This window comes from Ochotona princeps, chromosome 2, assembly GCF_030435755.1.
Source record: "Ochotona princeps isolate mOchPri1 chromosome 2, mOchPri1.hap1, whole genome shotgun sequence".
Classification (NCBI taxonomy): Eukaryota; Metazoa; Chordata; class Mammalia; order Lagomorpha; family Ochotonidae; genus Ochotona; species Ochotona princeps.
In genome coordinates, this window is record NC_080833.1 from 22,554,311 (window position 1) to 22,579,402 (window position 25,092).

At 53.2% G+C, this 25,092-nt stretch overlaps 1 protein-coding gene across 6 annotated transcripts in view; it reads right to left on the reverse strand.

Moving 5' to 3' along the window:
* Positions 1–911: 911 nt before the first annotated feature.
* Positions 912–25,092, reverse strand: part of NKAIN1 (sodium/potassium transporting ATPase interacting 1) — a 48,795-nt gene continuing 24,614 nt past the window's right edge. For 2 of the 6 annotated variants that reach the window (XM_058660816.1, XM_058660818.1), the window contains exons 2-7: positions 6,394–6,531; positions 5,048–5,128; positions 3,140–3,361; positions 2,364–2,424; positions 1,972–2,053; positions 912–1,837 (exon numbers count right to left, since the gene is read on the reverse strand). In XM_058660816.1, the coding sequence (XP_058516799.1) occupies positions 1,828–1,837; positions 1,972–2,053; positions 2,364–2,424; positions 3,140–3,361; positions 5,048–5,128; positions 6,394–6,531 (594 nt within the window). In that variant the 3' untranslated portion in view covers positions 912–1,827. The remainder of the gene's footprint in view (positions 1,838–1,971; positions 2,054–2,363; positions 2,425–3,139; positions 3,362–5,047; positions 5,129–6,393; positions 6,532–25,092) is intronic. The other 4 variants (XM_058660817.1, XM_036494691.2, XM_058660820.1 and 1 more) reach the window with 4 other exon arrangements.

Genomic DNA, 25,092 nt, shown 5'->3' on the forward strand with positions numbered 1-25,092 from the left:
AGACCTACCCCACCACCCCTACTCTTTTAAATAAATAAAGCGAAACAAACCAACAGCCCTGTGTGGATATCAAGGGCAAAATATTAGCTTCTCAGCAGGACAGGAAGACAGAGAGGAAACCATCATCTTTAATCAAGCCACCTGCACAGAAACCCGGGAGGCACTTCCCACCTTGCAAGGTCCCTGGCAAACACCGTCTTACAGAAACAAAAGGCTTTCAAAGCACCAGTGGCTAAACCCCTTGTGTTATAGAAAGGGGCCTGGTGGGACTGGGAGTGAAGACTGGAGGAGCAGCTGGCCCGGCTGTCCGCTTGTCTGCCGCTGTCCCCACTGGCTGAGCATCTGTGAGGTTAGTGTGCCCAGAGGACTGCCCGGGGTCGGCCAGGTAGCCTGTGGGTGTGAATGACAGCCTGAGGTGGGGCTGCCACCACAGCTCAGGGCAGAAGGGAGGACCCAGGCAAGGAGCAGGGAGGTACCCAGACAGACACAACCCACCTGTGTTACCTGGGCTGCTTGTCTTTCCCCAGTGCCTCCCAGCACTGTACCCATTTCACAGATTGGCCTGATGCTCAGGCTGTGGACTGGCCAACCAAGATACAGGGTCCTCAGGGATGTCCCTGGAGGACCTGGGTGGAAAGAACTCTCCCTTTTACCCGCCTCCCAAGGGAAGGGAGGGTGCTGGCGCCGCAGACCCCCTTCTAGCTACACCCGTTCTGCCCTTCCAAAATGCCTTCTGGACACTGCACTGGGGGGTTAGTTATGCTGGTGATCTAAAGACACAGGACTGGGCAGTGCTGGGCCAGCCCTCTGCCCCCTGGGGTGTGTACGGAGTAGATCCTGGGGCGGCCAGCCTGGCCTCAATGGATGGGAGCAGGTGCTGAGCTGACAGCGTGGCACCGGAGGACAGGGCTTTGCAGAGAGCACCTAGCAAGTCTTCCCCAGGGCAGAGGGCTGAACCCTGGGCTCTGTCCACCCGGTGAGAGCAGATGGGTATATTGCTTTACAAGAGGTGTTGGTGAGGGTGGTGGTGGTGGTGGTGTGGGGGTGAGGTAACCACATGGGTTTCCCAAGTGTCCAAGCTGGAGGTGCTGGAAGTGGGATGAGAGCCAGATGCTGCGTTTTGGAGACTGAGATGACAGGAAGCACAGTGTTCAAGGCCTCCAGCAAATCACTCCACATCTCTGCGCCTCAGTCTCCATATCTGCAGAATGGGAATGATACCTCTGTCTGGGGAACTGAGAACCATACAAGGCAGCTGCAGAATTTCATCTGCTAAGAGATCCTTTTAATCATTCGGGGCCGGGGTGGTGGGGGTAGGGGTGAGCCTGAGGCCCAGAGAGGGCCAAGGCCGAGCTAGGTGTCAGAGTCAGTGACGGAGCTGCGACTAGAACCCAGCACTCCCGCCGCTTGTTCACAGTAGCTAATCCAAGGCTGGTGAATGAGTGTGGGGAGACGGGGTGGGCGTCTCCACTCGGCTGTTTGTCTCTCTGGACAGTGGCAGGGTGCTGGGTGAAGGTTGAAAGGGAGAGATTGGAGAATGGAGCAAGGCCTCAGCACACGCCAAGGCTGAGATAAAAAAAAAAATACAAATCCCGATATCCCCCTCCCCTGCTTCGCTTCGTTCCGCCCACAAGTCCGGGCAACAAAGAGCCACGGTCAAGGCCAAGCTCAGCTTCTCTAGCAGTGGACCCAAGTGGGGTCGGCGCAGGCTACAGTCAGTCCGCCGGCCGCCAGAGGGCGCGCCTACCCTGGCTAGGCCCGAGCCAGCTGCGGCCGCCTCTGCAACCAGCCTCCAAGGGCGCAGCGTCTGCACGGGCTGGGCAGCAGTTACCCCGACCTGCAAGAAACAAAGACAGGTTAGGGGAGTGGACTCCGAAGGCCCCGGGCTGGGGGACGAGGTCCGGTGCCCTCCTGCCCCAGCCACCAGCGCCCTGCCCTCCTGCCCGCATCCAGCTCCGCGCGGGGACCCACGTGTACAGAGGCTGCAGCTGCAGATGCGACGTCTTCTGGGGCGCCTGGTACCCGTAGGAGTCGAAGCCGCCGATGAAGTCAACTGCGGAGGAGGAGGCGGCGCCCGGTTAGGAACGGGCCTAGGGAGGCTGGGTCCTCACGGTAAGAGTCTAGGGGCGGGGGGCCAGGGGACGCCGGGACCAGCAGGAGGCCAAGAGCCCGAACGGGGGACACCCTGCAAGGGGCAGAGAGCTCCGAAGGGGTAGGGCGGAGGAGCCAGCACCCAGCTTTGCAGATCCCACTCCAGCCCTGCGGCCGCGAGGTCCCCTCCAGCCTGGAAACCAACGCAGGGCGCGCCCGGGACCCTGTCCAGGGTGCTGAAGAACAGGGCGCTGCAGGGTCCCCTTACTCACAGCTGTCCTCCTCCTCCAGGAACACTTTGCTCACGTAGCAGGCGAACACGAAGCCGAAGAGCTAGGGAGGGGAGAGGGGGAAGGAGGCAGAGTCAGGGAGGGGTGGAAGCCTGGGGAGGGGTGAGGACAAAGGCAGACTCCCTAACAACTTCAAGTTGAAAAGGCAGCTCCTTGCACACCACATCCTGACCTGGCTTCTCTGAGTCCTACGACCTTGGAGAGGGTGAGTGACTCATCCAAGGCCACGCACTTTAGCAGTATGGTACTTTTTTTTTTTTTAAGAGGAGGACAGGCAGCGTGACAAGGGAGAGAGGATGGGGGAAAGAGAAAGATCGTTCACTGATTTCACTCCCAGGTGGGCACAAAAGCCAGAGCTGGACCAACCCAAAGCCAAGAGTCAGGAACTCCACCCAGGTGGCACACATGGATGGCAGGGACTTGAACCACCACCTGCTGCCTTCCCAGGGTGCAATGAAAGGAAGCTGGATTGGAAGTGGAGAAAGGACTCAATCCCTGGTGTCTCAACGGGTTACTCAATCTGCTGTGCACAGCACCCGGTGGACGCTGGATCCAGACTGACTCATGGTTGATGCCTCAGCGTATCGGTTCATCCTGCTTAACTCCCCAAGTGGGTGCTGGGTAGGGGGATGAAGGGAGCTGGGACAGGATGTGGAATCAGATCTGAACAGGAGCCCAAGCAGGCTGTAAGACATCAATTTGTTTCTGCTTATGTAGGGTAAAAGAAAGGGCTTGGGGTGCAAGACAGAAGGACTTACAGCCAGGAAGATCTGCAAGGCGCTGCTGAGAGCTTCGATGTAGGGATAGTCGAGCAGGCATCCAGTAACAGAAATGACGTGGTGGTCTTCCAGGGCCAGGCGGGAGTTCAGAACAGGTGTCACCAGGCAGCCTGGCCCGTTCTCCATCCACCAGGAACGGTGCAGGGACGTGTTGAAGGTCATGATGAAGTCCCGGTCCTGGGAGCAAAGGGGCCTGGGATACTGAGCAGGGGGAGGGAAGGGAAGACTCCCCAGGTTCCAGAAGACTTGATAGGAGGCCTAATTCATCCCCAGACTTTGGTTTGGGAAAGGACCAGGAATCTGTACTGCAAGTCCACAACTGGCCAGTAGGTGGCACTTGACAATCATGCAGACACCGAGATGCAAAGGGGCTGGGGTTTGACCCACAGCCTGTTGTTATCATGGCCAGAAGGGATGTTAGCAATGGCCAGTCCACTCTCAGCCATTGCAGAAGTCCTCAACTCAGGACCCAACATAGCCCAATCAGTCTCCACTGCTCCCTCTGTGTGTGACCCTTGGGGAAACGCCCCTCTCTTTGCTCCTTGGTATCATTGCTTTTGAAAAGCAGACAACAAAACAGAAAAATAGAGAAGAGCCAGCAGGGCAGCATAACAAGTTAATTCTCCACCTGCAGTGCCAGCATCCCATATGAGTGCAGGTTCGAGTCCTGGCTACTCCATTTCAATCCAGCTCCTTGCTTATGACCTGGGAATGCAACAGAGGATGGCTGATGTCCTTAGGACCCTGCACCCATGTGGGAGACTCAGAAGAATCTCCTAGCTGGATTGGCTCAACTCTAGCCGTTGTGGCCATTTGGGGAATGAACCAGTGGATAGAAGATCTCTGTCTCTCCTCTCTGTAAAATTTGCCTTTCAAATAAAAAATAAATCTTTCAAAAAAGGAAAAATAGGGACAAGGGTTCCCCACCTGCTAGCTCACTCCTCCAATGCCTGAGGAAGCAGGCATTGGGCCAAGCCTAAGACAGGAGCTGTGAATTCAGCCGAGCTGAGTGGCAAGGACTCATGACTCAGCCACCAGCTGCAGCCTCCCAGGCTCTGCGGTGGCAGGAAGCTAGACTCGGGAGCCAGAGCTGGGACTTGAACCCATGTACTTCAGTGAGGGCTACGGACACCTTCACAGATGCTTGAACCACTAGGCCGAACCCATGTTCCTCCTGTATGTGTCGAATGGAGAAGGGCTAACATGCCCAGCCTGTGCATCTGCATGCTCTCACTTGGACAGAGACGCCTGGTGGGCTGAGCAGATGTGTGACCTCATTTCAGGCCTGCTCTCCCTAAGAAACTGCAGCTCAGGCCAAGCTGCCTGCCCGGCATCACACAGCTAGGACGGAAAGAGCTTGAACTGGAATCCCACAGGGTCAGATTATGAAGCTAATGTTCTTATCAAATGGTTTCTCTGTATCTAAACATAGAATTTGTGTCATCCTGACTTTGCTCTCACTTTCTTCATTATTCCTCCATGTCACAAAGTAAGCTCCATTTGCCCTGACAAACTTGAACTAGCGTTTTTTCTTTCTGGAAGGCATGGGTTGGAACTGGATTCAGATCTCTATGGTGTCCACAGGACAAACTTGCATGGCTCTTGGACCTCGCCTGCTATGAGGCTCCCTGTCCTGGAGCCTCAGGCCAGCTTCCCAGGCTCCAGCTCCGTTGTCTTTCCCTCAGCTTGCATCACCTGCAGTTCATCTCTGCACACGCCACTCACTGGGCTTCACCGTCACAGAGGAGGCCAGAAGCAAAGACATGGAGGAGTGAGATGTGGGGAAGGGAGGGAGATCTCTCCCAGGAGTGATGCCCTTAGCCCACTCCACACAGTGCAGGGGGATGGTCTGGGCCTGCCCAGGGCATTGCCAGGCCCAAGGCTTACCTGGGACAGCTGTCCAACCTCCAGGTAGAAGCAGATAATGAAGGCGTTCCAGCCCACCCAGAGCACGAGCCAGGCTGCGTACTGCGGAGAGCAGAGGTGGGTCAGTGGGGGCTGGGGGGAGGGGATGGGGGAAGCGGACGTTCATAGAGACAGAGCCCAAGAGCAGACCTGTGTGGGGGGACAGTGTGACAATTGCTCACTCAGAGAGCACATTAGTTTACAGATCATTCTCACACTGCCCCCAGTCCTCACTACAGTCCTGCTGGGGGGAGAGGGGAGCGGCTGGCCTCTCTTGAGGGAAAACCTACAGGGCCAAGGGCAGAGTCAAGCTCCCCAGGCTCAGACCCACATTGCACACAGGGAGGGGTGGGGTCAGCGCCTACAGCCTGGTCTTCGGAGGCTAAGGAGAGCTGGAACCGCCAGAAATCACTCAGGGAGCTTGTTAAAAATGCAAATTCTGAGGCCAGCATTGTGGTGTTGTGGGTTAAGCTGCCACTTGCAATGCCTGCATCCCATATCAGGGCACCAGTTCAAGGGCCAGCTTCTCTGCTTCGTCCAACTTGCTGCTTGTGTGCTTGGAAAGCACTTGCTCCTCTGGTACCCACGTGAGGTCCAGGCTCCTGGCTGTCCTGCTCCTGAACCTGTCCTGGCTATTGTAGCCATCTAAGGGATGAACTAGTGAATAGAAGGGCTTCCTCTCCCTCTCTTTGTAACTCTGCCTTTCAAACCACATCAAGTAAGTCTAGTTAAAAACAGATTTGTTGGTTCTGCCCTCCAGAATTACTGAGTCTGAATTATTTTTGGACGATTTATTTATTTGAATGGCAAAGAGAGGAAGAGAAAGAACGAGATCTTCCATCCACTGGATTACTCCCCAAATCGCCACAAATTGCTGGACCAGGTCTAAGCCAGGAGCCTGGAACACCCACCCATGTGCGGGTGGCAGGGCCCAAGCACATGAGCCATCTTCTGCTGCTTTCTCACGTGCCTTAGCAAGCAGCTGGATAAGAAGTGGAGCAGCCTGGACTCACACTACTCATATGGGATGCTGGTTTCACAGGCAGTGGCTTAGCCAGCTGTGCCACAACACTGGTCCTACGGGAGCTTGTTGTTCAGAATATATTCTGTTGATAATGAAGTTCTTCCTCTGAGAATGTCTGTAGGGAAAAATATCAACGTTGGCCTCTTTGAGCAAATTGGCACTGGGATTTGGGCATCTGTCCACTAACTGGGCTGGGCTGGAGCTGAGCCTGTGGAGTGCCCAGCAAGGGAGAAGTGGAGGACACCTCTGGCTGAAGGAGTAGGAATAGGCGGGGCAGCTTGGGAAGGAGCTGGGCGGGCCGTACCAGGATGAGGTACCGGGAGCGGTACTGCACGGTGCCAAAGATGCCCAGGATGACCGCCATGATGTGCAGGAAGTTGGCCAGGATGGGAGCCCACTGGTAGCCCAGGAAGTCGAAGATCTGCCGCTGCAGTGCAGCCACCTGTGGAACAGACAGACTGAGGCCACTGTGTGCCTAGGAGGGATGGACAGGGACTCCCCTTTGCCCTGTGGAGCAGGCAACACCAGTTACTATGACAACAAGGCTCAAGGCAGCAGTACCAAAGGATGCAGAGAGGCAGGGTGAGCCCATGCGGGTGGAGGCATCTCTAAGCATGGTCATCCCTTTAGGGTGGTAAGAGGGGGCCAGGAGCCAGGGCACAGGACCTCTTCTTCCCTGCTGAGGGCTCCCCACTAACAGCTCAAGCTACTGCCTCTTCCCGGCATGCAGTCACCATCTGGACTGCCTCTCCCTGTGCTGGCCGGAAGTCACTTCCTTAACCACAGTAATGCAGTGATAGACCTTTCATCTGCTGGTTCACATCCCAAATTGCTCTAATAACCATGCTGAAGTCGGGAGCTGGCGACTTCGTCCCAGGCTCCCATGTGGGTGCAAGGAACCAAGCACTCAGGCCATCCTCTGCTGGTTTCTCAAATCACTAGCAGGGAGCAGGATTGGAAGTGGAGCAGCCAGGACTCGCACTGGTGGCCACATGGGATGTTGGCACTGTAGACAACAGCTTTACTTGCTGTGCCACAGTGTAAGCCAGCCCCTGCTTCGGGATCTTGATGCTAACTCTTCTGAAATTTCCAATGAAAGCAGCACCCTTGTCTGCAGCTGATCTGGGTCCCCGCCAAGAGGGGACTTTAAACTTCACTTTAAACTTTCAGCTACAATTGTGCAAGTCAAAGCCATGAAGTTTCTATGCTGTTGGCTATTGTTTCTGCCATTAGTGACTGGTCCGCTTCTACTGGAGTGTGAAGGAGTTTATTTTTTCCCCCTGACAATTTCATCATTTTCCCACTCTAAGTTGGGTGTTTGCTCTTGCTTCGATTATAGCAGGTCTCACATTGCTCTGATGGGGCCTTTCCAGAATGGTCTCTCACCCTGTCTCAGACTAGATCTTGCTCAGCTAGGGATTAACTAGTGGGGATGAGTTCACTCAGGTGCCAAACGGGCTAAAATCCAGGCATGGTTTTAGCTCAGTGCCCAAGACTGTTTGGAGACCCTCATGATCCTCATTTCTGTCACTTGCAACCAAGAGTCAAGGGAGATCAGAGGGTCTGGCTTGGTGGGGAGGAGGAGAAGGTATGATTCTGATAAAAATGAGAAGATCCAGGCAGGGAGGCAGGTGGAGGTGCAGCTGATGCCATCAGACAGATGGCAAGGATTGGGCAGAGACCAAGAAAGCTGCAGGTCCAGGCAAAGGGGGAGAAATAAGCCTGGTGGCTAGGCCCAACCCTGCCACACGGGTGCCTCCCCACCCTGGGCTCTGCAGGCTGTAAGGAGCAACTCAAGTTCATGTCCTTGGCAGAAAGCCAGAGCTGGGGACTTCATCTCATTTTTAAAAATTATTTGTTTATGTGAAAGGCAGAGTGGCATAGAGAGGAAGAATCTTCCATCTGCTGGCCCACTCTACAAATGGCAGCAACAGCTAGGGCCAGACCAAGTCCTAGCCAGGAACCAGAAACATCTGGGTCTCCCATGTGAGTGGCAGGGACTCAAGTAATTAAACTGTCATCTATCTCTGCGTCCCAGGTACATTAGCAAGGAGTTGAATCAGAAACAGAGGAGCTGGGACGTAAACCAGCGCTCCCATACGGGAAGGAGGTGTTCCAAGCAGTGGTTTAACCCGTCCACCCCCCACGAGTTCATTTTAAGGATGAGAACATGAGGCCCAGACAGAAATTCTTTGCCCAAGGTCACGTAGCACACAGGAGGCGGAACAGGCCTTTCTCTGCCACTTGCTCCTCTTGGGCACCAATGCACCACTTTCCCAGGTGGCTCTGACCTGGGAGTTGAAAGGTGTAGGTCCTGGTGAAGATTCTTTTGCCGGCCACCTGGTGACCATGGGCAAGTCACCTGCCCTGTTGGTTCTCACACTTGGCTCCCATGAATGGACAAGATGATCTCTAAGGTGACTCCCAGTTTGATTGAGTTACTTTATTTGGGAGGCAAAGAGATATGGAAACAGAAAGGTCTTCTGGGCACTGGTTCACCCCCCAGATGCCCTCCTTGCCCTTCCTGTGTTGAATGCAATGGTCTGATGCCCTTGGGGGATAAACTGCCCAGGCCTGTCCGGCACCCAACGCCATTGCCTCTCTTTGCTGCTCCCAGTCCCCATTGCTCTTCCCTCACTTCCCTCACTTCCCTCACTTCCATCTTTCCCCCATCCTGCTCTGGTGCTTTGCGGTTTAACTTGATATTCTGAATTCAGCTGGTACCTGGTCCTAGGGGAGAAGGTCCCCCTCAGAGGATGGAGGAGGAGGCAGTTGTGCGTGACAGATGCTCAGGCACTTGGTGGGGCTCAGGGAGCCCCTGTCCCAATATGTCCATCTAAGAGATGGCATCACCTTATCCCTTGGCGGGGTGAATATGGGTGGGGAAAACAAACAAACAAACAAACAAAAAAATGAAGTTACTCAAAGTCAAGTTCAACTCCTAGCTGTCTTATGTGTCCTGGGATAAGTCACTCTCCTTTGAACTTATTTCTTCAGCTTTTCAAATGAAGAAATGAATAATTTCTTTAAAAAAGAAGAAACAGCATGCAATAAAATTACAAGTTGTTCATTTCTGGAGTTGTCCACTTAATATTCTCACTGCAGATAACTAAAACCATGGATAAGGGGTGACTAGTGTCTCTTTTTAAAAAATAAACATGAGACCGGGCCCGGCGGCGTGGTCTAGCGGCTAAAGTCCTCGCCTTGAAAGCCCTGGGATCCCATATGGGCGCCGGTTCTAATCCCAGCAGCTCCACTTCCCATCCAGCTCCCTGCTTGTGGCCTGGGAAAGCAGTTGAGGACGGCCCAATGCATTGGGACACGCACCCACGTGGGAGACCCGGAAGAGGTTCCAGGTTCCCTGCTTCGGATCGGCGCGCACTGGCCCGTTGCGGCTCACTTGGGGAGTGAATCATCGGACGGAAGATCTTCCTCTCTGTCTCTCCTCCTCTGTGTATATCTGGCTGTAATAAAATGAATAAATCTTTAAAAAAAAAATAAAATAAACATGAGACTGACGTGATGGCACAACAGGCAAATCTTACAGCTGTGATGCCTCAGCACTACGTGGATGCCGCTTTGCGTCCTGGCTACTGCACTCCCCATCCAGCTCTCTGCCATTGGCTTGGGGAAGCAGTGGAGGATGACCCAAGTCCTTGTGCCCCTGCATCCATATGGGAGATCTGTAAGAAGCTTCTGGATCATGGCTTCAGATCAGCCCAGCTGGCTGTTGTGACCATCTGGGGAGTGAATCAGCAGAGGGAAGATCCCTCTCTCTCTCTCTCTCTCTTTCTCCCCCTCTCCCTAACTTTTTCAAGTAAAATATTCTTTTTCAAATCTTCATTTGGTGTCTTATTAAATAGTCTGAATCCTAAGATTGCAGTATGCTTATTAGCAAAACAAGTCCCACTGGGGTTTTAGAACTTCTGCTTGTGCAGTAGTGCTCTGCTGCTAACAAATAACAAAACAGGAGAATCTTCCCCAACTGGATACACCAGCTCAGAAATCATAATCTGCCCCAGCTGTCGGCTATGGCCTGGGTTAGGTTGCCTTGTACCTTGGCAAGTGTTACACTGCTGGGAGAAAAGCAGCCAAGGCTAGCGGGCATTCTGGGCCTGGTCAATGCCAACTCCATGTTAACTATACCGGTGTGCAGCATAGTTGCTATTCTTTTTTTAAAGATTGGGGGAAGGTGGCAGAATGCTCATCATGACACTATTGCATGCATACCAGTTGGGGCCACCCCTACTGCCATTGCTGCTACCACAAGCATGGAGGGGTGGCATGCAGGTCAGAATGGGGGCCGCTGAGGGCTTGTCTGACATGTATCAAATGATTTCTAGGGGCTTCCATGGACCTTGCCAATGCACCCACAGACAATCAAAGGAGCCAAGAGGGTAGATCAAAAGGGGGAATCGCAGGGCCTCCCGGGTTCAGGCACTCTCTCACACACACACAAGAGTCGTGGCTGGGTATGAACTGGACCAGGCTAGCTGTAGCACCTGATGGCACTTGGGGGGGCACACTGTAACGGGTTCTTTGGAGTCACCCTGACTAGGCCACAGCAACCACTGATGAGTGTGTAAGAATGGGAAGTGGTACCTCATGCCAGGTGCACTATCTCGGAATAACCAAGTAACACCCTCAGGACATTCTTCTCTTCATCAGGGTGCCTGGGACAAAACCAGGGGACCGTCACTGTCCCCTGGGCTGATGTGATCTGGCACAAGGAGTGGTACAACGTCTCCCCCCCAACCCCCACTGTGATCATACGGTGGGATCTTTTCCCTCACCCACCTTCCCCTTCGCTTCATCCCGTCCCATCCCACCCAAAGACCTGCGTGGGTCTGCAGTCACCTCACCTAGGAAGCAAACATTTTAAAATAAATAAACTTAAATTAAATAATAAAAAAAACCACAATCTGAGAACTATGGTCATTAGGTCATTGGCAATTATACACACACACACACACACACACACACACACATATTTCTAGCTAAATAATCAAAACTGTTCACCTGAAAGGCAGAGAGAAAGTCTATGTCTGCCACTTCACTCTAAATGTCCCCAACAGCGGTGGCTGGGCCAGCCAGGGGCCCAGAAACCAAGCCTGGTCTCCAACAACACCAGAAGGGATTTCAGCCATCATGCTGCTTCCCAGGGGCATGTTAGCACGAAGCTGCAATTGGGAGCTGAGCTGGGACTTGTCCCCAGGCACTGTGATAGGAGATGCCACCATCCCAGCAACACCTTAACTGCTGAGCCCAGTGCCTGACTCTACCGATGACAAATCTTTTTCTTTTTTTTCTTTTTATTGACTTATTTGTTTTTATTGGAAAGGCAGTTATACAGAGAGAAGGAGAGACAGAGAGAAACATCTTCCATCTGCTCATTCACTTCCCAAGTGGCTGCAATATGGCTGAAGCTGAGACAATCTGAAACCGGGAGCCAGGAGCTTCTTCTGGGTCTCACGCACGGGTGCAGGGTCCCAAGGCTCTGGGCCGTCCTCAACTGCTTTCCCAGGCCACAAGCAGAGAGCTGGATGGGAAGTGGGGCTGCTGGGATTAGAATCAGTGCCCATATGGGATCCTGATGCCATGCAAGATGAGGATTTCAACCACTACCATGCCGAACCCAGATGATAAATTTTAACTGGCCTCCGTGGAGTCTTTGTCACTTCACCTGGAGCAGCTGTGTGGAGCCACAGCAACCTATCCCCTCAGACAACTTTCAAATGTGTGCACACTGAGGGGAAAAAAGGCCTTTGGAGCTATTTTCACCTTACCAGCCTGCAGGCTGTCCTGAGGGGTTGCTGCAGCAAAGTCCTTGGCAATAACAGCTACAGCGCCTTCTGGGTCTCCAGGCAGAGAAAGGCTTGCTCCTACTCCCCACCCCCACTCCATCCTTTTCTGTCAACCCATGGTCCTCAGGCCTGAGGTACAGGAGGTTGGGGGTCCTCTGGGGTCCCCTAGCTGCTCCCAAGGCATAGGGCCCTGAGGCTCAGCCTGTGGCCATGCCTTCCTCCTGACAGGGCATTCCAATGGCCACTGGCAGCCACTCAGTCTTGGAAACTGAGTGTGGCCCCGCACCCTCTTGGCTGATGCAGACATCCGAGGCCCCCATCTCCAGCCAGCCCTCCCCGACTCCCTGCCAGTCTCAGTTTTGCACTGTCTCTCTTGTGATTTCCCCCTCCATTCCACCTCCCCGCACTTGTGACTGACCCGGTCCTGCCTGGCTCCACTCTCGCACCCTTCCAGGTAGTGAGGTCCATCCAGGGCATTCCACAGCCAGCCTGGGACTGCAGCAGCCCTGACTCCAGCAGCGGCCTGCAGCCCAAACTCTCTCTCCACTCTGCTTTCTGTTACACCTGTCTGGAGAAGGCCATGCAAGGCAATTGTTACTTCTTTTTATGCATGGCTGAAGAAGGCCACCTCTGGGCAGGCTGGCTGGGTGCACCCACTGCCTGGCCAGATATCCCTGGGACCCACATGTTCCCTGATGACTGCTTCAGATCTGGTAGGGCTCACCCTTCCCCACCTTCCATACCCTCTCAGTAATGACCTATCCACACTTGCCCCACCACACCCCCCTCAGCACCCCGGCCCTTGTCTCTTGCCAACAGTACCTCTCCCTGAAACCCTCAACCACTAGCTCCAAAACACCTCAAGCCTGTATCATGAATAATAATAATTAATAACAATAATAGTAATAACAACAACAATAATGAAGTCCCTCTTGCTGCCTCCTCAGCCACTCCTTTGCCCACTACATGGTGGCTCTCGAATCCAATGGCAAATTTCAGGTCCCATTTTCTCATCTCCACCAACCTCAGGTGCTTGTGTTCCCTGCCTCCAGCACCTTCCCTGCCCACTGCATGGTCCCAAGTGTGGGATGACCCACCCCGTGCTCAGGAGCAGAGCCAGAAGACCCCACGCCTTAGTTTCTTTACCAAGGATATGGGTGTGGGTCACAGAGCTTTCCTCACAGGGCCACAGGGGTCAGTGTTACTCAGAATTGGAGCTCTTTAGGGTGGACATTCATTGTCCAGAGTTCAACCACCATTGGGGACCCTGGCACCCCACACTGGAGTGCCTGGGTCAGATCCTGGTGATTCTGCTCCCAATCTAGCTTCCTGCTAATGTGTCTGGGAAAGCAGCCGGTGATAATGCAAGTTCCCTGGGCACTGCCACTTGCATGGGAGACCCAGATGGAGTTTCCTGGCTTCTGCCTGCTCCTGCCCAGCTGCTGTGGACATGTAGGGTGTGAACCAGCAAATGGAAACTTTCTCTTTCTCTCTAGCTCTGCCATTCTGCATTAAAAATTAACAATTCTGGGCCTGGTGCAGTAGTCTAACGGCTAAAGTCCTCGCCTTGCACACGCCAGGATCCCATATGGGTGCCAGTTCTTGTCGTGGCTGCCCCACTTCCCATCCAGCTCCCTGCTTGTGGCCTGGGAAAGCACTCGAGGACGGGCCCAAAGCCTTGGGACCCTGCACCTGCATGGGAGAGCCAGAAGAGACTCATGATTCCTGGCTTCGTAACCGCCTAACTCCGGCCATTGTGGATGCTTGGAGAGTGAATCATTGGATGGAAGATCCTTTTCTCTATCTCTCTTTCTCTCTGTACAATTGACTTTCCAATAAAAAAATAAATCTTTAAAAAAATAAGTAAATAAATAAACGACCCTTTCTAAAAATCTCGTATTGCTCTCTATGGAACTCCCTGCTTCCCTGTTTGCTTTCCTTTCCTGAAGCCCTTGTGGTCAGCGCTCATGGCTGCCCATTGCCGCTCACTGCCTCCTGTATCACACAAGAGCTCCATGGGACCCATGAGTCCTGCCCAGGCTTTCTCTGCTAAATTCCTCCGGGCAAGAGCAGCAACTGGTACACGGCAGGTACTGCAAGTGGTCTCCAGGCTCCCTGGGTCATGCTGCATCCCCACCCCAAGGCCCACCTGCCATCCAGTCCTGACGTTTTCACCTCCCAAATATCTTCCTTGCCCACTCTTCTCCACCCACTTTCTCACCTGCCAACACCAACCCCATGCCCCCAGTCTACTTCAAGCCTAATCCATTTCCCATCCAGAGCAAAACTCCCCATTGCCTCTCCTCCATGCAGAGCTCCCCACCCCCACCCCTGATTATTTATTTATCGGGTAGTTGCCAGCTGAGGGGGATGCTGTTACCATGGGAACCTTCAGCCCTGAGTCAGGGCTGCCTCTGTTCTCAGTAGGATGCTCTTGTCTTTCTAGATGCCAACCCCAGGAGCCCAGCCCCAGGTGCGGATTGGGGGGTCAAGGATGAATACTGCAAATGGGCCCACCTCAGCCCTAGGCAGCTGGCTTGGGGAGAGGTGCGGAGGGGGCTCTGTGTATAGTCACAGACCCCATTAGGAGCCTCTGGCCAGGCACTCTGCAAATCAATCATTTCTCCAGCCAAAATTCCAGCCACGTCACCACAAGTCTCATCCACAAAACTCAGGCAATCTGGGGAACATGGCAGCTGCCAGAAAAGGCTTTAAGCTGGCCCAGACTTGGCCTTCCTTTAAAAAAAGAAAAATATTTATTTATTTATATGAAAGGCAGTGTGAAAGAGATGGAAAGACAGAGGGAGAAAGATCTTCCATCTGCTGGTTCACTTCCCAAATGCCCACAACAGCCAGGGTGGCAAGGCTACAGCCAGGGCCCAGGAACTCCAACCATGAGGGTGACAGAAACCCAAGTGCCCAAGCTTGTTGGCAGGGAGCTGCATGGGAAGCAGAGTAGTTCAGACTCACACCATGTACCCACATGGGATGATTAACTGACTGTACCCAGCGACCGCCGTGTCTACCTCTCCTGCTGACCCCAGTTCACCCATGGGACAGTCTCTGCACTTGGGATGCAGTAGACCTGAGTTTCAGGCCCAGCTTAGCCACCAACTTCCCACGAGACCTTGGGTAAGGTCCCCTGCCACAGCCTCAGTTTCCTCCCTGTGCAGAAAATGCATGGGAAGGGCTCAGCCAGTCGGGGTCTGGCCTGCTGTTGGGGCTCCAGGCACGACCTCCTCCCAAGCCTTGCCTCACCCAGTGGGCTTCTGAAGCAGCTGACAAAATGAAGCCTGACTCGGCCCTTCATCCGTGAAATGAGGGATGGGACAGAAGCTGCAGCCGGCAACACAGGGTGGACCCCTGGAGACGCCTGGTCCAGCGCCCTCATTAGGGAGGTGAGGAGAGTGACAGCAGAAGGTCAACCCCAGCTCTGCTTTCCAGCTAGGGCCAACGCCATTGGAGCATGAGTTGAAACAAGAGAATGTCAAAGGGCAGAGGCCCAGCAAGCCCTTGGTGCTTGGCAGGGTCAGGGTCTGAGTCTAGTGGGGAACCAGCAAGCTGAACACACACTTCCTGAGCACCGACTGTGTCCAGCCCCAGCAAGGTACCAAGTATAGACAGGGAACCGAGTATAGACAAGGAACCGGCACGCGTGGGCCCTGCCTTCTGAGCCCAAGTCTACAGGCAGATGGTGAGGACATTGAGATGTTGTATATCACCTCTTTCTGTGAGGGGGATGTGCTGTGTGATCCACAGCGACCCTCCTATCTGGGCCTCAGTATTCTTATCCATACAATGGATGCTCCAGGCTGCCCCACTGCTCAGGTGGGACTGGTCTCCAAGCCCTGTTATCTCGGCCAGCCCTGTCTTCCGCAGGGGTGCTCACAGCCCTGCTTCTTCCCACCCACCTCCTCAAGGTCCACACCTTCTTCCCACAGCCCAGAGAGGTGGCTCTGCCTGGAACCAGTCAGCCCGGTCTCCTGCAGTGGGCAGTGGCAGAGCTGGCAGCTGAGTCCCCACCTCCATACTGGCTACTCCTCCCACCCAGCGGGTGGGGACAAAGCCCACTCTGGGTGCAAGGTTTCGCAGCCATCACCCCCTGAGGGCATTGAGCTAATAGGTCACACGTATCTCTCTCCCATGCAGCCCACACATTCACCAGTGTCCACCTGTTTACTCAAAAATCATTTAGTTCTAGGCCTTTTGTGTGCTAAGTTCTGACTCAGTGGTGACTACAGCGGCCGAAAGCCCAGCCATTTGCCTTTTTTGGGGGGGTTTATTTTTCTAGAAAAGGCAGATTTACAGAGAGATGGGGAGAGAAAGATCTGCCACTTGCTGGTTCACTCCCCAAGGGGCCTCAACGGCTGGAGCTAAGCCAATCTGAGGCCAAGAGCTAGGAGCTTCCTCTGGGTCTCCCACGTGGGTGCAGGGTTCCAAGGCTTTGGGCAATCCTCTTCTGATTTCCCAGGTCACAAGCAGGGAGAGGGATGAGAAATGGAGCAGCTAGGATACAAGCTGGCGTCCTTACGGGATACCACACTTGGAAGTGGAGGATTAGCTGGTTGAGCCATCACACCAACCCCAACTAGCATTTGCCCTTAAGAATGACACAAGTGACACTGGGCTGAAGGAAGAGGATGAGAAAAGAGATGTTATTTCTCAGCAGAAAAGGAAGCAACATCCTCCTGGGAGAGTCAGAGCAGCTCCTGAAGGGGACCGCTGGTGGAAGACTTCATAAAGTATCCATTGAGTAACTTGACCTCCATTTGTAAGTGAGGACAGTGAGACCCAGACATGAGGACACAGACGGCCCAAACCACCAGCCACACCATGTGGGTCAAAGCCTTTCCCTTTGCTCCCTCACGGCGCCCTTGGCGTCCCAGCCCACTTGCATGCCCCCACTAGCAGGAACCTCACTCCTCACAGCCATGCTTGGGGCCTTCTGCTCTGCAAGACAGCTGCTTGGTACTCAGTACAGATTCCAGTGCCCCCAAGCCACGGCCGGCCATCTGTCCCCACACCCTCCTGCTGCGGCCCTGCCCCCTGCCCCAGCTGGCCCCGGGGACCAGGGAGCAGGTGGTCACTACCTCCTGCATAATTAGCCCTCAGAGACTGGAGTGGAGCTGCCGGTGAGGCGGGAGCTGACTCAGGGCCCAGACCTGGTGTGTCCTGGTCTCAGCAGGAGGCGACCACAGGGGCTGGCCTCTGTTTCCATAGAAACCCACGCCTCATTTCGGTGACCACTGACCCGTCCCCATCCCTTCCCCCACTGCAGCGGGGTCTGCAAGTCCCTCCTGGGCAGATCTGTCCCACCACCTCTGAGCTGGCAGTTACAACAGAATTGCCTGGCAGGGCCTCATTAGCATAGATCGACATCAATTTGCATAATTCCTAGGCCTAGTAGGCCAGGCTGCTACCAAGGGGGAAATCTCTTCCCCATCCAACAGTCTCTCCTCTCACAGACTGTCTCATCCAAATCCACCGACTCATCATGAGTGGCAGCGCAGAGCTGGACCTGCAGGCCATTGGCTCTGACTCAGTTTCCTCCTCTTACAAGCAACACCTTCAAGGGCTGTGCCTGGGTTGGAGCCTGATCCAGTATGCAGGGCACCTGGCCCCAGCACCAGCCACTCCTGGCCACCCTGTGGGAAAGCATGAGCTGTGGCTTAGGCAGTGTGGCGGAGCCAGGCAGTCCGGGTTTAGATCCTGCTTGTGTGAGTTTGAATTGATCTGCAGGAGCCTCAGTTTCCTTTTTTTTTTTTTTTTAAGATTTATTTATTTTTATTGGAAAGGCAGATATACATAGAGGAGGAGAGACAGAGAGGAAGATCTTCCATCCGATGATTCACTCCCAAAGTGAGCGCAACGGCCGGTGCTGCACCGATCCGAAGCCAGTAACCTGGAACCTCCTCCAGGTCTCCCGCACGGGTGCAGGAACCCAAGGCTTTGGGCTGTCCTTGACTGCTTTCCCAGGCCACAAGCAGGGAGCTGGATGGGAAGTGGAGCTGCCGGGATTAGAACTGGCGCCCATATGGGATCCCGACGCGTTCAGGGCGAGGACTTTAGCCACCAGGCCACGCCGCTGGGCCCAGGAGCCTCAGTTTCCCTCTCCGTACACCTTCCCTATATCTGTGAAAATCAACAGTTGCAGTATGTGCCAAGTGCCCAGCCTGGGAAGCACTTCAGACCTGTCAATTAGGAAAACCACCATCAGATTAGCTATGAGATAAAACAAAAACAAAGCAAAACAGGAAACCTGGCAGGCTTCACGGAGGAGTTGGGATTTGGGCATGGTACTGAACGGAGTGTAAGCATGAAACACTATGAACACCCGTAGGCCCCGCTGGAGCAAAGCAGAACCTGCCTAGGACGGAAGGCAACGAAGCAGGGCCAGAGGGCTGCGCTTGGAGAAGTGAACAGTCAAGCGGACTGCAGAGTCCTGGGTCCCGCAGGCTCCTACCTGTTTTCAAAGAGTTTTCCTTATTTGGAAGGTAGAAAAGAAATGGAAAGACTCTTCCATCCAGTGGGTCACTCCATGCTGGGCCTACTGAATCCAGGAGACAAACTCCATCCGGGTCTCCCACATGGATGGTGGGGACCCAGGCACCCAGACCATCTTCTGCTGGAACCGGAGTGGCAGATATTTGAACCCGGACACTCTGAAATGGGATGCCAACCTCGCCCACTGTATCCACCCTAGGATCCTGTTTTTGTGCATAAGAAAAAAAAAATCAAACTGTTAACCTGGGAACCCTGGGGAACAGGATCACAGGTTTTTCAGATTCAACCTGCTTATAAGAGTTGTCTGCAAAAAAAAAATTCACAGGAAGTACCTGGGGAAAACGATGCCAGTATCTCACAATTTTTTTGCACCAAAACAAACTTTTAATCCCATTTCCTAAGAGCCTTGTGGCACCCCCAGCTATTTCTGTGACGTTCTTACACAAGGAGAGACACTTTCACAAGACAGAAAAATACAAACACTAAGAGAAAAAAAAATAACAGGAGTCAACGAGGCTCGTCACGAGGATGACCAGTTGGCCCAATTTGTCCAGGCCCAAAGGGACTTTAAGGGTGCAGCACTTTCAGAACAAAAAGTCCTAAAGTCCTGGCCAAATAGGAGCAAGTCTGCTAGCATAGTTGGAAGATCTGCATGACTTGGGAGTCTGGGATGGCTCAGGGAGGTAGAAGATGCTACTGGATGTCAATTCCAGAGCCTGAGTCTGTGGGTCCCCAGGGCCAGGGCAGGGTGCCCTAAATACAGCCCTGTCATGCCGGGAGGAGGACAGGCTGGAAACAGGAGGTCAGACAAAGATTCTGGCTCCCTTTTTTCTCAGGAGGTCCAACCTCCTCTATTCCTACCCCAAATCCAAACATTTGTGGCACCTGCAGGGCCTTCTCCCAGGCACGGGGAGCCCCCTTTCAGGCCATGGAGTGGGCAGCAAAGGCAGGGGAGAGCAGCCCTGAAGTCAGGTGCAGGCGAAGACACTTAAGTCGGGAAGACAGCACGGCAAGGCTCTCCCGGGAGACACTGGCACAGACAAATGAACGGCTGGATAAATAGGTGATGAATCAGTTCCCCGACTAAGCACAACAAGCACCAGGTAATGAAACCCAGCACTGGTGGCACAAAGTGCCTTCACAGAGCGGGGCACGTGGAAAGGCCAGAACAAGCAGCAGGTGACACCTGCCCAACGTGGAGTCAAGGCTGCAGAGCCCAGCCAGCAGTCACCGGCTCCAGTTCTGGGGATGGGCAGACCTGGAACTGAGTCCGGGCTCTTGGCAGTCGTGGGATCTGGCAGAGCAATCTCCCAGAGCCTCAGTTTACCTACCCATGAAAGGGGAATAACTACACCTGTTTCCTGAAGAGTTGTGAGGATCTAGGGAGAGAATGTGAATAAAGCAGTTTGCAGGTAGCAAATGTTCCATGGGGCAGACGTGTGACACATGGGTGATGCTGCTGCTTGAAACAACCGCATTGCATACAGCAGTGCCTGAGTTCAAATGCCAGCTCTGCTCTCCAGTGCAGCTTTCTCTAATATGCACCTTGGAAGGCAGCATGGGATGGCTCAGCTCGCTGAGTTACTGCCACCCATGGGGAAGACCCTGAATTTTTGGCTCCTGACTTTGACCTGGCCCAGGCCCGGCTGTTGTGCGCACGAGGGAGTGAACCAGTGGATGAAAGCTCTCTTTCTCTCTCTCCATTTCAAATAAATAAAACAAATTTAAAATGTTGAATGCATTAGCAAGGATTGGATAAGCCACTCTCTCTGGATCTTAATTGTTCACAGGCCTAAAAGAGGTTAACAATACCCTGCCTTCTTCACAGAGTAGCTTAAGGAACATACAAGCAATTTATATGATAGGACATCCTTTAAATAAAATTAGTTCAAACATACACAAATAGGCAGAGACAAACACACAGAGAGATCTTCCATCTGCTGGTTCACTCCTCAAATGACACAACCGCCAGGGCTGGGCCAGGCCAAAGGTAGGAGCCTAGAACTCAGTCTGGGTCTTCATCCTGGATGGCAAGGATCCAGGCATTTGAGCATCGCCTGCATTCTCCCAGGATTGACATCAGCAGTAAGCTAGCCTGTGGATAGGAGTCAGGACTCGAACCCAGGCACTCCAGGACAGGATGCTGGAAAAACTGATGCCCAGGGAGGAGAAGTAGCAGGCCTTGGCTACACCGCCAGGAAGGGTCAGAAGCAGATTTCAAACGCAGACCTGGGGCGCAGGCTCCAGAGCCTGTCTGCAGCTATCAGATCTCCGGCTACTGCCTCTGCAAGTCCCTGAATGCCTGCCCCCCACCACTGAGTCCTGCCACCCTCCCATGGGCTGTCTGCAGCTGCCCCTGCAGCTGGAATCCCTACTCTGTCAATTACCGATGAAGAGATCTCCAGCAGGTGTTTCTAAGCCTCCATCTCCTCTTTAAAAAAAGAATAAAACCCGCCCACGGGAGCGGTGAGGACCTGAAAGGATACCAGGTCAGATGCAGCCTGAATGAACACTAGCCAAACGGGGGCTCTCTCTCCACCTTGCGCCCTCCCTGAGGCCAGGGCTCTGCCTCCAGAAGCCTACTCAGTCTCCCTGCCTTCTACCATGGTTTTTTGCATTCTGCCTAGAAGAACTTGCTGCAACCCTGTGCTTGGCAGCTTTCCTGCCTTTCCACTGCCCCTGGGATGGAGGTTCAGGCGTGGGGACACGTCCACCCTCAATCCAGCCACAAGCTTACATGGGGTCCCACAACCCATGACGCAAGTGAGCTCTCTTGAAGTTGAGCTGGCCTCCAAGCACAAGTGCCTCAGTGAGTACCACACAGACTCCTTCTTCCCTTCTGGATCACACGCCCTACTGCAGGCCCTCCCAGGCACGGGGATGGACTTCCAACATCCTGTCTTGACTCCCAGGTCCACAGGAATGTTGAGACCTTGGCCAAAGGCATTGGTTTCGTCATCTATAAATTGGGAGTGGAAATTCCTGATTCCTAGGGGCTAAGAGCATCTCCAGCAACGTAACTGACCCCTCCGGGGAGCTTCAGGCTGTCCCAGCACAGGAAAGCCAGACTGACTGAGTCAAGACTGGGCCAGGAGTGCAGGTTCCCACCTGAGCCTCCATAAGGCACAGCCCACCTCCGGGGAGCCTGTTCCTGCCAGGCTGATGCTCAAGAGTAGGCATGGAGCACCCTACTCTGAAATAAAGCACCACCCCCAAGCTCCAGCCCCAAAATCAGGGGTAAAGGATGGCCCACGGGCAGCCGGCACAGGTTTCATGTCCATACAGGATGTCAGCACTATAGGCAGACTAGCCTGATATGCCATCGTACTGGCCTCCACCTGAAGAATTTTTTTAAGATTTATTTAACTTATTTTGTATTGGAAAGGCAGACCTACAGAGAGAAGGAGAGACAGAGCAAAAAATTCTCCATCCACTGGTTCACTTCCCAAGTAGTCACATCGGCCAGAGCTGAACCCATCTGAAGCCAGGAACCATGAGCTTCCTCTGGGTCTCCCACATGGGTGCAGAGTCCCAAGGCTTTGGGCCATCCTTGACTGCTTGCCCAAACCACAAATGGGAGCTGGATGGGAAGAGGAGCAGCCAGGACATGAACCGGGGCCCAAATGAGAATCCTGGTGTTTGCCAGGTTAGGATTTAGCCATTGAGAAATCATGCTGGGCCCCATCAGAAGAATTCAACTAAGGAGAGGAGACCTAAGACTCATGGGCCCGGCATGATAGCAGAGAGACTAAAGTCCCTGCCTTGCGTGTACCGGGATCCCATATACATATCTGATGACCCAAATATGCAGAGAGGAGGAGAGAAAGAGAGGAAGATCTTCTCTCCCATGATACACTCCCCAAGTGGTCACAATGGCCGGAGCTGAGCTGATCTGAAGCCAGGAGCCAAAAGCTCTTTCAGGTCTCCCACACAGGTGCAGGGTCCCAAGGCTTTGGGCCGTCCTTGACTGCTTTCCCATGCCACAAGCAGGGAGCTAGACGGGAAGTGTAGCAGCCAGGACCAGAACCAGTGTCCATATGGGATACTGGTGCACGTAAGACGAGGACTTTTAGCCACTAGGCTACCATGCCAATCCTACCAGCCTATCTTTTAATGCCATTTTCCATGAGCTTTCTGCAGTCCTTTTATATTTAAATCCACTGTCTGTGTTTCTTAAATGGAACCACAATGCCTGCATGACAGCACCTCTGTTTCCAACACAGTTGGTGAAATATTGTAAACCCACAGCAGAGACCCTTGGTTCAACCAACGATGATGCCTTTTGAAATCTGACTGCTCACAGCCTGTGCCTGGCCATCCTGGGGCTCTATGGACCTGTGTCATGAGACGACCATCAGCCTCATGTCCCCTAGCACAGCAACACTCCGCAAGCCATGGGCTAAGGAGTATTTTCAACTTCAAAGCCTTATTACTTAAGAAATCTATTTTGGAGAGCCAATGTGTTGGCATAGTAACCTAATCCTGCTCATGCAGAGCTGGCATCCCATTTGGATACCAGTTCTAGTCCTTACTGCTCTAATTTCAATCCAGCTTCCTGGGTTGGAAGATGACTCAAGTCCTTGGGCCCCTGTGCCCATATGGGAAACCCAAAAGAAGCTCCTGGCTCCTGGCTTCAGATCGGCTCAGCTCCAGCCATGGCGGCCGCTTTGGGAGTGAACCATCGGACAGACCTTCCTGTCTGTCTCTCTTCCTCTCTGTATATCTGCCCTTCCAATAAAAATAAATAAATCTTAAACACACACACACACACACACACACACACACAAAACACTGCAAATTGGAGCCATCACTTTTATCAAGAGTCCAGGGCAGGCTAAACCAGAAGCAAAAGCAAAGTAGATTAGTAATAGCCAGAGGTGGGTAGCAAGGGGTGGGGGGCGGTGCTGTGGAATGTCTATGAATGGGTTTGGAGTTTCTTTTCAGGGTACAAATATACTTTCAATTATTTATTTATTTGAAAGGCAAAGTTACAGAGAGGGGATGAGAGAGAAGACAGGATCAACCTTTTATTCGGTGGCTCACTACCCAAAAAGTGAAACTGGCTGGGATTGGGTTGGCCAAAGCCAGAAGCCATCCAGGTCTCCCACATGCACGCAAGAGTCCAAGAACTTGGGCCATCTTCTGCTGCTTTCCCAAGTGTATTAGCAGGGAGCTAGATTGGAAGTGGAGCAGCCAGGACTTGAACCAGAGCCCATATGGGATATTGGTGTCGAAGGCAGTGGTTTAAACTACCATGTCACAATACTTGCCTACAAATATTCTTTAAGAAAAATTATTTATTTGGACCCAGACTGATGGCTTAGTGGCTAAATCCTAGCCTTGCATGCTCCAGGATCCCAGTTCTTGTCCCGACTGCTCCATTCCCATCCAGCTCCCTGCTTGTGGCCTGGGAAAGCAGTCGAGGACGGCCCAAAGCCTTGGGACCCTGCACCCATGTGGGAGACCTGGAAGAAGCTCCTGGATTCAGATCAGCTCAGCTCCGGCCATTGCGGCCACTTGTGTAATGAACCAGAAAATGGAAGGTCTTGCCTCTCCTCTCTGTAAATCTGACTTTCCAATAAAAATAAATAAAACTTTGAAAAAAATTTTTTTATCCTCAGCTGTAGACAATTGCTTGGTTGTACTGTACCTAGACAAGTGTTACACTCCTGGGAGAAAAGCAGCTAATAGCATTCTGGGCATGGTTAATGCCAAATTTGTGTTCACTACATCAGTGTGCCAGCGTAGCAACATAGCTGCCCGCCCTTCCTTTCTTTTTTTCTTTCATTCTCTTCTTTCTCTCTCTCTCTTTCTTTCTTTCTTGTAAAAGATGTGTGGAGGGCAGATGCCAGCACACCAACAGACCAAGTGTGCATGGGCCCTGGCAGGTGGGCAGAGCTCCAGGGCAGCATGACTAACTGCTGGAGGACTGGGCTTATCTGCACATTCCGGGCATGGGGGCCTGTGGGTTACTCAGAGAAGGGGAACTGGGGGTGTGTGGCTGGAAGGACTGCTGAGGGAAAAAGTGACAGGTGAGGAGTGACTTCTGGGCGACTTCCACCAAACCAGCTACTGCACTTGCAGGCAAATGAGGGGTTGAGAACCAGTAGTTTAGAGGAAGGAAACCGAAGGAACTTTTGTGGCCAAACCAATACACCCCTCCACATGAGAGACCTGAGCTTGGCTTGTTGGTATCAGTTACCGCCTACTGGTACACATGAAAACCATAGCTGGTGAAATGCCTGGCAGGGCTCAACCACAGTGCCCACCAATGAATGTAGCGGCAGGGAGTGGCCCACATCAAATTGGGCCGTGACACTAATCAACATGCAAGATAACCAAGTCTGGGAGCAGATTCTACAGGGGATCCCACCACTGTGGAACTGCCATATCAGCTGGTTTGCTCAAGGACTGGGAGTGGCAACGGGCCAAGCTAGGTATGCTTATGGAACTCATTAACACTCATAGGTGCTGGGGTTGGGAACAAAGCAGGCCAGTTCAGGCTGCAGCACCCACAGGTGCACCCAAGAACTGGGAGTGGAACAGGCTGGGTCACAACATCTACCAGCACACACAAAGGATGATACTGAGTGGCAGACTGTGCCAAATAAGGGCCTAACACCTGCTGGAATGCATGAGAACTGTTTTGGGAGTGGGTCTGGTGGGGGAAATTGGGGAACTCCACTCGGGGGCCA